This window comes from Muntiacus reevesi, chromosome 10 (assembly GCF_963930625.1).
Source record: "Muntiacus reevesi chromosome 10, mMunRee1.1, whole genome shotgun sequence".
Taxonomy (NCBI): Eukaryota; Metazoa; Chordata; class Mammalia; order Artiodactyla; family Cervidae; genus Muntiacus; species Muntiacus reevesi.
The window spans coordinates 79,799,381-79,811,665 of record NC_089258.1 but is presented as its reverse complement, the minus strand read 5'-3'; the positions used below and the strand labels follow the sequence as shown (position 1 = coordinate 79,811,665).

General features: G+C 46.0%; 1 protein-coding gene across 4 annotated transcripts in view; it reads left to right on the top strand.

Moving 5' to 3' along the window:
- The window catches only part of LRRC3B (leucine rich repeat containing 3B), a 95,815-nt gene extending 85,642 nt beyond the window's left edge, over positions 1-10,173 (top strand). For all 4 annotated transcript variants that reach the window (XM_065946978.1, XM_065946981.1, XM_065946979.1 and 1 more), the window contains one exon: positions 8,915-10,173. In XM_065946978.1, the coding sequence (XP_065803050.1) occupies positions 9,079-9,858 (780 nt within the window). In that variant the 5' untranslated portion in view covers positions 8,915-9,078 and the 3' untranslated portion in view covers positions 9,859-10,173. The remainder of the gene's footprint in view (positions 1-8,914) is intronic.
- The last annotated feature ends 2,112 nt before the right edge of the window (positions 10,174-12,285 follow it).

Sequence of the window (12,285 nt, the reverse complement as noted above, 5' to 3'; positions counted from 1 at the left end):
TAACCTCAGGCTTATGGTGTGCTGTACCCTCATCTAAGAAAGTTTAAGCGACTTTTTAGGGTGACTCAACTGGTCAGAAGAGACACCATGTCTTGCATACTTTTGTACTTTCTGTAACTCCTAACAGAAAATAGCTTGTCAATCAGTACCTACAGACCAACCCCTTTTTTCTTACCTAGTTAATCCTATGATTGTGCTCATGGCAAAAATTGTAATAGTAGAGAAGATTATAAGATAAAAAGTTAAAATTCTCCATACCATCTGCTCTGGAACCATGCTTTAAAGATAAGACTACTATCCATTTTTTATATGTTCTTCCACAATGTTTTAATTACACAAATGTGTGTGTGTGTGTCTCTCTGTGTGTGTGTCTGTGTAGAGTGTTCTCTTTTGTTTTACATAGAGGGGATCATATATATACATTTTCACTTAATATTTGTTTGACATCTTTTATTAAATGTAATTATATATAATGGTATATTAGTTTCAAGTATACAAGGTTGATTCAATATTGTATATATTGCAAAAAAATTGCTACAATAAGTGTAGTTAACTTCCATCATCACTTATAGTTACATTTAGTTGATTTGCAGTATTATATTAGTTTCAGGTATACACTGTAATGATTCTGTACTTTGATAGATTATATTCCATTTAAAGTCATAAAACATTGGCTGCCTTCCCTGTGCTATGCATTTCATCCTTTTGCATCTTGTTTTTTTAATACTTAGTAGTTTGTTGCCTCTTAATCCTCTTTCCCTATTTTCCTCTTTTCCCATGCCTCTTCCCTCTGTTAACCTCTAGTTTGTCTTCTGTATCTGTGACACTGTTTTTGTTTTATTGTACACAGTTGCTTGTTTCTACACATTTTGGATTCCACATATAGGTGAAAATATACAGTATTTGTCTTTCTCTGACTTACTTCACTAAGCATAATATCTTCCAGGTTCATCTATGTTGTTGGAAAAGGCAAGATTTCGTTTTTTCTTATGGCTGATAGTGTTTCATTGTCTACACATATGCCACATTTTCTTTATCCATTCTTTATTCAAGTGTTAATGGACATTTAGGTTGTTTGCATATCTTGGTTATTGTAAATAATGTGGCGAACACTGAGGTACTGTGTCTATTGAAATTGGTGTTTTCATTTCCTTGAGTTTAGGTCTGAATCCTGTAGTTTCCCCACCAAGTCATTGACTATGATAAGTTTTTTTTGTTTTTTTTTTTCTTTTAGTGGTTACAGTCATCCATCCCAGTCAGGAATGCAACTGAATCCGGCCTGGATAATGCTTTCTAAAAGCAGTTTTCAAGTTGCCTCTGGGCCTTGGCATGTCTTTGGGAGCCTACATTTGTGTAGATTGTGTGTTAAGAGTTTGCAAAGCTCTTGCTATTGTCAATGCCTTAGGCACTTAGTGGGAAGTAATGAGAACGGAGAAGCAGAAAGAATCTGAGACGGATGGGTCCCCACTCGGGCTTCCTATAACCTTGCAGCATGATGAATAATGAACACAGATGTCAGGGAAGACATAACCTTATCTTTATTCTTTATTTAGCACCCAGAGAGAGAGATGCTGGGTTCAAAAAACAAAGTGTTGTTTATTTATTAGTGCTGACTGGAAAAAAAAATTTTTTTTAAGTGTCCAGATAAGCTTTGTTCCGGGACCTTACTGAGGACTATAGCCCAAGAGAGACAGCCTCTCAGTAGCTCCAAAGAAATGCTCTGGAGAGGAAATGGAGGGGCCAGGATATACAGTAAGTCCCTAGCAAATGAACGAGTTCCTTTCCAAGAGCGCGTTCACAAGTCCAATTTGTTCATGAGTCCATCAAAGTTAGCCTATGTACCCGACTAACACAATCAACTATATAGTACTATTCTGTAATGGACTTATAATACTTTTTGCACAAATAATACATTAAAAAATTAAAAAAATAAACATTTCTAATCTTACAGGACAGCACCTTGTAAAGTACACTAGTACCAGCTATATCACCACTGCTTTTTCACTTGCTTCCTAATGTTTTGGACTTGAAATAAAGACCCTACACTAATGTATTCTATACAGTAAAGAACACAAAAGCCCAACCACTTATAGAGGGTCCACACATATAACAATGTACACCAGACATGTGTTTGGACATTAGACTGGGCGACAACTTAGTTGACAGAAAATTTGAGCAAATAAAGAAATCAGTATGTAATTTCCTAACCACTGGACCACCAGAGAAGTCCCCTATTACGCCAGAATTTTAGACAAAGAATTTAAATGCACAGAAAGGTTTGACCAAGGTCACAAATACGTGATAGTCTGTATTTAAACTTAGATAATTAAGTTACACCAAAGCTGAGCTATATTTTTGTCTAAGATGGGACGCTTCGGGGAGTTAAAAGAAAAGGGAAAGCAAACTGGTCATGTCTGGGTTATACAGTCCCCTGTTTTTTTGTTTGTTTGTTTTTTGGTTTTTTTTTTTTTTTTAGGTCTTTATTTTATATTGGGGCTTAGCCGATTAACAATATTGTGGTGGTTTCAGGTGAGCAGCAAAGAGACTCAGCCATCCACATACCTGCATCCACTCTCCCCCAAGCTCCCCTCCCGTCCAGGCTGCCGTATTGGGGTATAGCCAATTAGCAACACTATGAGAGCTGCAGATGAACAGTGGAGGGACTCAGCCATCCACATACCTGCATCCACTCTCCCCCAAGCTCCCCTCCCGTCCAGGCTGCCGTATTGGGGTATAGCCAATTAGCAATACTATGATAGCTGCAGATGAACAGTGGAGGGACTCAGCCATCCACATACCTGCATCCACTCTCCCCCAAGCTCCCCTCCCGTCCAGGCTGCCGTATTGGGGTATAGCCAATTAGCAATACTATGATAGCTGCAGATGAACAGTGGAGGGACTCAGCCATCCACATACCTGCATCCACTCTCCCCCAAGCTCCCCTCCCGTCCAGGCTGCCATGTTGGGGTATAGCCAATTAGCAATACTATGATAGCTGCAGATGAGCAGTGGAGGGACTCAGCCATCCACACACCTGCATCCACTCTCCCCCAAGCTCCCCTCTCGCCCAGGCTGCCGTATTGGGGTATAGCCAATTAGCAATACTATGATAGCTCCAGATGAACAGTGGAGGGACTCAGCCATCCACACACCTGCATCCACTCTCCCCCAAGCTCCCCTCCCGTCCAGGCTGCCGTATTGGGGTATAGCCAATTAGCAATATTATGATAGCTCCAGATGAACAATGGAGGGACTCAGCCATCCACATGCCTGCATCCACTCTCCCCCAAGCTCCCCTCCCGTCCAGGCTGCCATGTTGGGGTATAGCCAATTAGCAATACTATGATAGCTGCAGATGAACAGTGGAGGGACTCAGCCATCCACATGCCTGCATCCACTCTCCCCCAAGCTCCCTTCCTGTCCAGGCTGCCACATGACATTGAGCAGAGCTCCCTGTCTATACAGCAGGTCCTTGTTGGTTCTCCGACTTAAATACAGTAGCGTGTACTTTCCATCCCAAACTCCCTGATTGCCCCTTTCCCCCATCCTTTTCCCCAGCAACCGTAAGTTCCTTCTCTAAATCTGTGAGTCTGTTTCTGTTTGGTAAATAAGTTCACTTGTATCATTTCTTTTCAGATTCCACACTTAAGGGAAGTCTCCTTCTCTGACTTAACTCCACCCAGTATGTCAATCTTTAAGTCCATCCATATTGCTGCAAGTGGCATTATCTCATTCTTTTTAATGGCTAGTTAATATACCATTATAGGGGCTTCCTGGTAGCTCAGTCAGTAGAGAATCCACCTGCAATGCAGGAGCCCCAGGTTCAATCCCTAGGTCAGGAAGACCCCTTGGAGATGGAAATGGTGAACTATTCAAGTATCCTTGCCTGTATAATCCCATGGACAGAGGAGCCTGGCAGGGTGCAGTCCACAGGGTCAAAGAGCTGGACACGACTGAGCAGCTAACACTAAAAACACTAATATTCCATTTTATGTATGTGCCACATCCTTATCTATTCCTCTGTCGATGGACACTTAGGTTGCTTCCATGCAAGACAGAGTGTTTAATCAGCCACTGAAAGAACTGCCTTCCTACTTACTAGGCTGCTGATTCCTTTTTTCCTTTTCTTTCTGGAAGCGGTATTTGAGGATTGCCACCCGATTCCAGCATTAATCACTGCAGCTCAGAAACTTGTGTGATAGGGGACTTGCCTGACTGTCCAGTGGTTAAGACTGCACTCCCACTGCAGGGGCACGTGTTCGAGCCCTGGCCGGGGGAGTTCTGCAAGCCCAGAGGTACGGCCAGAGGGGAGGAAGGAGACTCGTGTGACAGGGCCATGGGAGCCAGGCTCGGGTCTAGGGGTAAAACGGTCCTCTTTGGGGCCGCAGCTCAGACCTGACAGCACACCCAGAAGTCCTGTAGCGTCCTCGTGGCCCCAGACATATTGGAAGGGAGTGAGGGGGTGAGCATAGGGCAGAAGTAATGAGCTGGAAATGCGAAGGGGAACTTAGGAGGCAGAAGCGATGCTGTTGCATCTGGGCTGTCCCCTTGCTGGGTCCTCTTCCGTCTCGAGAGGGCAGGTGGGGTGCCGCTGTGCCCTGTCACCCACCAAGGTGACCCCAGGGCTCCTTTATGTTCCACTCGCTCATTCGGAAGTTAGCAAGGAGGCATTCCTCCCCTCTCCCCCCTGCAGAAGGATGGCTTGTTAGCTACTCTGAGTTTGTTGTTAGACCTGTCGGGGTCAGAACAGGAGGGCATTTAGGCGCCTCCTTAGCTCTGCCCTCTGGTGGAGAAGCCCTGGTGTCTGCAGAATGCCCGGTTTTTACTCTGAGAGACACAGCTCCCCACGGCTTCTCTTCCTGGGAATCGCTGTTTAGCTAACCAGTACTTGCAGGCGATGCCAAGCTGATAATCCCTTTGGAAAACAGTCAATCAGCACGACAGAGCGGAGAGACAGTTCTTCTGTCCTCCCTGCTGGAGGTAACCTTGATGCGGTGTCTTTGGACGTCTCTGCATTCTGCGTCTGTTGTCACTTCAAAGTCCTGTGTGAGGGTGACGGCTCTAGAGGCTGTTGCAGCAACACGATTTAGCCAACCCCAGAAGATTCCATCCCCTTTTTGTAAATCACAAAGAGAAAATGAAATAGTTTTGAGTCCAACCTCTTTGAATGCAAGGAATATGCAGGATTTATACTCCCAACAGGCATTCCATCCTGTGTATAGTGGACCATTTAGGGCATGAAGGATTTCATCTCAAGTCAAACCCTACTCTGATATTGAGAATATTCGTCCTAACCGTCTCTCGTCTGTGACCGTGACCACTGGACTGACCTTTCTGGAGGAACAATGACTAAGTCTAGAGATGTGTGCTGAGAAAAAGTTCTATTCTTCAAGGAGGAGTCTACACTTGTGATTTTGCCAGTAACAAGAGGCTACTGTTTTGACATGTAAAACCAACAGACATTTGACGAGCCGATGTTTATGTGTCAAAATAATGAAAATAATTACCGTAGGGAAGAAAAAGCACAGCTAGATTGCTGAATATTTCAGATTCATTCATACAATGATAGATATTTATGTAGCACTATGCTAGGAGTTGGAAATGCTTCTGGAATAATAGTAATAATAACTATAGCTAACAGGTGTTGAGTGCTTGCTCCCTACTATGCATTGTGCTAAATGCTTGGCGTGGATTATCTAATACAATTCTCATGTCAACATTGTCATCAGATGCTTTTATAATCTCTGTATGAGGAGAAGGGGAGTGAGGTTTGGAGAGGTTGATAACTTGCCCACGAGCACAGTGCTCATAAGGATGAAAGCTGAAATACAAACTCAGTGCTCTGTTTACTTCTTAATTGTTTGTTATTATGTCTACGTGAGGCAGAAACAAGTCCCTGCCCTCACAGGGCTTAGAGTCGAAATTGTTGTTGTTGTCGAGTCACTGAAGTCGTGTCTGACTCTTTTGCAGCCACATGGACTGTGTAGCCCAGGCAAGAATATTGGAGCGGGTTGCCATTTCCTTCTCCAGGAGATCTTCCCGACCCGGGATCAAACCCGAGTCTCCTGCTTTGGTGGACAGGTTCTTTACCACCACCTGGGAAGCCCGTGGTCTAAATTAGAGAACACTTTTCTCCAGATGGACTCGGTCTCTGGAGAGATGTGAGTGTCCTCCAGAGGAGGCTTTGCACCGTTTCACAGGATTTAGGCAGGTGGAGGTGGCACAAACTCAACTGGTGGAAGTTGCTTGAGGACAGGAAACTCTCATTTCTGTGTTCACACTCATTTCTCTATCTCCTCTCCTCCGTCCAGCAGCCTTGTCCTCTGCCACCCCCTCCTTCTCTGATGTTGCCTCCAGTGCCTTCCTTTTATGTCTTTTCTCCCCCATCTAAGCAATCACTACAGTCCCCAAGTGCCCCGCGATGAAGGTTTGCAGGAAGGAAAACATGGGAGGGAGGTGAACCTACACTGCAGATGAAACGAGCTGTTGACGGATGACTTAGTCAGCCTCGGGGTTCAGCTCCAGCCTCTCTGGCATTTGAGGGACTCGAGATTCCAAAAGCACATTCATTTCATTCTGCTGTTGCTAATCTGATTTTTTTTTTCCATGATGAACAGCCCAGTTCGTTATGTTTTCAGCTCACATTAATCTTCTTTTCTGTGAGTTTGGTAACATTTGGAGTCATTTTCCTCTCTATTTATCCATCTGGGATCTTTAGAAAAGACAAGTTTGCAGAGTCTTTTGTTGCTCACGGCTGTAAGAGGGATGAACCTTCTGCTGGTTCCTTAGATCCTGAGAGAGAATCCTCTGAACTCAGGCACGGGTTCCCTCCACAGGGCAGGGAGGCCCCTCCCTGGGGCTCATGGGGTCCTCCGCGTGGGACTGAGCCGCAACGTAACAGCATCAGACGCCGCAGCAGTGCCTGGATCTTGTTTGTCCCCGTGGAGCAGATGGAATCGGGGAAGAGCTGCAGGGGTAGTGAGAGGAACTGTGAGACTCACCAGTCAGAACAAAGGCTTTGGCTTGACCGCCGTCTGTACCATTCATGAGCTCTGTGACCGTGGGCAAGGCACAGAGTCTGCCTGAGGGCCGCTTCCCCCGTCTGCGAGAGTGCCTGTCCTCTTTACATGGGAGAGCGGTTTCAAGTGTAAACTTGGTCACATCTCTATTTTGGCGTAAGTTCATAACCTTGCTCACATCACTAAAGCTTTGCAATTTCTTAGGCCTTTTTCCAACCACAGCTCAACAGGAAATATATATATATGTGAAATGTGAAAGGCACTCAGTCATGTCCGACTCTTTGCAACCCCATGGACTATACAGTCTACAGAATTCTCTAGGCCAGAATACTGGAGTGGGTAGCCTTTTCCTTCTCCAGGGGATGTGTACGTATATTATATACATATATATATAATGCTTCCCCAGTAGCTCAGCAGTGAAGAATCTGCCTGCCAGTGCAGGAGACACAGGAGACATGGGTTTAATTCCTGGGTCAGAGAGATCCCCTGGAGAAGGAAATGGCAACCCACTCCAGTATTCTTGCCGGAAAAATCCCATGGACAGAGCAGCCTGGTGGGGTACAGTCCGTGGGGTCGCAAAGAGTTGGACATGACTGAGGGACAAAGCAAATAAATATGATTTTATATATATAAATGATCATATACACGCACACACACACACACACACACACAAGAAAAGAATAGGGTATTGAGGAAGACTTAGAGGCTAGTATTTCTTTTGGGGGGGGACGTTACATTTTTATTTTAGAACATTTCCCTAGAATAGATTACTTGAAAGAAAATTACAATATCAAAAGATATATACACACACACACACATATATATGTAAAATTTAATGTTCTCAATAGATATTGCCAAATTTCTTTCCAAAACATATTCTCAAAATATGTGTTAACGAGCATGCCGTATTATTCTGTTCTTATGGGCATACAGATGGTATTTTTAAAAATTGTATCGATAGAAGAAAAATATTCATAGCTCATTTTACAGTTGCATTTCTTTGGCTGCTAATTATATCGGTCCCCACCCCCCACCCCCAGCTTTACTGACATAATTTTATACGGCACTGTATAAGTTTAAGGTGCACGGCTTAATGATTTGACTTACATATAAGAGGCTAGTATTTCTTAAAACTCTTTTTATACTAAAAAAAGAAGACTGGGATCTGTGTGTCATATTCAAAGATCTATTGGAGAAGGGCTACATTGTTTAGAAAACAAAGAGAATCCTTTGGAAATTCAGGTAAGGACATCCTTCCGGGTGGGGTGTAGTCCCCAGAGGTCCCGAGGGAGGCAGCTCCTTTGGCGATTCCAGGCTGGAGGTCCCTGGAAACACTGTGCTGGGAAGGTTGGGATGTACCCGTTCATCCCATCCATAATCCAAGTAAGGGGTTTCTTTAGGGAACATACTCCAAATTGGACAGCCATTCAAAAGCCACGAAAGCCGTTGTTATCTACGGTCATCGCTGTGCAGTATCAGGGTGATTTCTCGTTGCTGCCCCGTGAAGGGCTCGGTCGCATTGACGCCTCTTGCAGGAGGAGGGAGACGGGTGACTCCGTCTGGTTGCTGTCGACTTTAGGAAGGGCGCAGGATGGGGCGAAGGCCAGTGGACAGGAGAGGAATCTGGACCGTTTGCTCAGATTCCGCACCAGGAACACCAAGGCGACGTCACTTGGAAATGTCGTTTGTTGACCTTCCGCTCCCCCAGCACCTGGGATTTGAGCAGAGACTCCGATTACGCAGATAACTCCCAGTGGTGCTGATGGAAATTACCTGCGTAACAAGCTCTCCTGCCCACATAAAATGCCAGATGCCTGTTTCATTGTGATGCACCCACCCCACCCCACCCCCCGCGTTTGCAAAAGAGCTCATTGCATCTGCTTTCTTCCTTTTAGGTGCCCACGCAAGGACAGGCATGATGAAGAGATGCGTGTGTGAGTAGCAGCCCTTTGGACCACGCCGGAAGGAGACCAACAGTGTGGGCAGGGCCGGGACCGTGAGCACACGTGCGTGTCGGAGTAGATGAGGCTTGGGCTTGTGATTATGCTGACATTCCAGCATGAATCTGGTGGACCTGTGGTTAACGCGCTCCCTCTCCATGTGTCTCCTCCTCCAAAGTTTTGTTCTTATGATACTGTGCTTCCATTCCGCCAGTATGTGTCCCAAGGGCTGTCTCTGTTCTTCCTCTGGGGGTCTAAATGTCACCTGTAGCAATGCGAATCTCAAGGAAATACCTAGAGATCTTCCGCCTGAAACGGTCCTCTTGTACCTGGACTCCAATCAGATCACATCCATCCCCAATGAGATTTTTAAGGACCTCCATCAGCTAAGAGTCCTCAACCTGTCCAAAAATGGCATCGAGTTTATCGACGAGCACGCCTTCAAGGGAGTCGCGGAAACTCTGCAGACTCTGGACTTGTCTGACAACCGGATCCAGAGCGTGCACAAAAACGCCTTCAATAACCTGAAGGCCAGGGCCAGGATTGCCAACAACCCCTGGCACTGTGACTGTACGCTCCAGCAGGTCCTACGAAGCATGGTCTCCAACCACGAGACGGCCCACAGCGTGATCTGCAAGACCTCCGTGCTGGACGAGCACGCAGGGAGGCCGTTCCTCAACGCTGCCAATGACGCCGACCTTTGTAACCTCCCCAAAAAAACGACTGATTACGCCATGCTGGTCACCATGTTCGGCTGGTTCACCATGGTCATCTCCTACGTGGTGTACTATGTGAGGCAGAACCAGGAGGACGCGCGGAGACACCTCGAGTACTTGAAGTCCCTGCCGAGCAGGCAGAAGAAAGCCGACGAACCCGACGACGTCAGCACGGTGGTGTAGCGTCCAGCTGCCTGGCATCGGCCGGGGAACCCGTTTGGGATTGCAGTAGAATAAGCTGGTTTACTTCTCTCATCCATTGTAAACGTTTGAAACTTTGTATCTCCGTCTCCTTTGAATTATGCCACTGTCGAACTTTGAACAAACATGACAACCTAACAACTCATCTTCGTTTTAGGCCATCCACCCCTGAGTTGTACCCCTGGCGGTATATTCCTGAGTCGGCTACTTCTCTGAACCTCAGTTAGATCCATCTCACTATTTAATAATGAAATTTATTTTTTTAATTTGAAACCAAATAAAAGCCTAACTTTGAATCATGAAAAAGAGACTGACTTATTGGTCCAGAAAACTCTGCGGTCATTCCATTGCTTTAAAGAGAAAAACAGACAACCCGTGTGAACCTAAAGAGCAATCCCAAGGAGAGATGTGTTATTAAGTTCTACTGTACACTGGGGAGCCATAGCTGAGTTATCAGCCAAGTAAAGTGTCTGTCAGACTTCAAAAGAGGCAGGCTTAGCAAACCCGCGTGATAGTACGTAGCGTGACATCCTGCAGAGCCTTACATTCTGATGCTTCTAAGTGTTTGGTACCTAAAAGTCAGTGTGTTTAGCTAAACACACCCATGTCTACTCTCTGCTAGACACATGGGAAAGAAAAAGCCCACACATATTCTGTCCTCAAGAGTACCTTGTGGCGAACAGAGGTCTCTGACCAGCATAGAAATGCCTGTGCCAAAAAGGAAGGTCCTAGTAAGCATGTAAACATCAACTTGCAAGCCTGGTGCCAAGCATTTGCCTACTGTTACTATGGCTCCAGGGCTTCCCTGGTGGCTTAGAGGTAAAGAATCCACCTGTAATATAGGAGACCCAGGAGATGAGGGTTTGATCCCTGGGTGGGGAAGATCCCCTGGAGGAGGGTATGGCGACCCACTTCAGTACTTTTGCCTGGAGAATCCCATGGACAGAGGAGCCCGGCAGGTTACAGTCCACAGGGTTGCAAAGAGTTGGACACGGCTGAGCAGAGGAGCGTGCATGTACACTGTACCTCTAAACCCTCACTCCTAGAGGAGAAAGTGACAGCCACCCCATCTGCAGAGGAGGAAGCTGTGTGTGTGAGAGGCCCAGTGTCCTGCCAAGGAGAAAGTATCAGAGCTTGAGCCAAGCCTCCCTGTCCCCAGAGACTGAGGTCTTCTCATTGTGTTCTGACTCGGTTGGTTGATAGAGGTACAACTTAGCGTTTTAAAAAAACGCACCTGTGTTAAGCGTCCAGTTCCACACATTTGACAGACACACACACCTCTGCATCAAGACGTTGTGTCCCTGATATTGTTCAGAGATAGGAGAAATCTCATCTGGTTCTTAGAGGAGGGAATTGTGTATCTATGGTTTCAGCTGCAGTTAAACGTCAAGACCTGGGTGAGATCTCAGATGGTGCGGCAGGTGGGGAAGCAGAGGGAGGACTGGGGATCAGTGTGTTGGGGGGTGGGAGGATGAAAGGGTCTGCGTAGGGGGAGGCGAGAGACCGATTGAGGCCACATCATGAGCACTGGACCCAGACTCTGGAATAAAAGCAACTAACAGTGTTTATGGGACCCTGCCTGCACACCAGCCACTTCCTCTGGGTTGTCCTGGTTAATCCTCCCATGGCCCTGGGATGCAGTCTTTTGTGAATGAGGAATCAGAGATGTGGGAGCTTAGCTAATTAATTCAGGATCCCGGAGCTTGTCAGTATTGCAGATGTTGACACCTGTGGACCTCACAGCCGTCCCGCTGTATGCTTTGCAGTCGTGGACCTGACTACTTCAAGTTGCTGGCTTCCGAGGCCTAGAGGTTTGCAGACTCCCAAGCAATGGTTTAATTAAGAAAGAACAGCAAAAATAGCCCTTTGTGGGTTTAAGTAGGAAGGAGGGATCCTTTGCTGTTTTGACTCACATGGCCTTCTCCAACTCATATGAGAGTATTTGGGGGCCTTCAAGAATCACATCTCTGCCCATGGAAAGCCCTATGGGTCCTGTCCTATCCACACAGCTCCTGAGATGTGAAATTCAGGGTATGGGACCTGGAACGCCTGCCTCCCAGAGAGAAGGAAGCCAGATTGTCTGCCTGTCTGTGCTAACTGGATTCGAATGCCTTTCAGCAGCACTGGGGCTTTGCTGAAGACTTAACACCCCCTGGAGGACAACCGTATAATATATCTCTGTGAGTATTACCACGGAAAGATGCCTAACTGAATACACTACCTTCCCCTGAAGAATGAGATCATTGCTAAGATCACCTTTGAAGATATTCAGTTAATTCGTTGTATTTATTTGTGTGTGTGTCACATTCATTTTAGAGAAGCTTTCACAAGTCACGTAATCCACTTCAGGTTGCTTTTTCCAGATAATCTTTTGTTCCTGTCGTTGTTCCTGTTGATGATGTTCAGTTG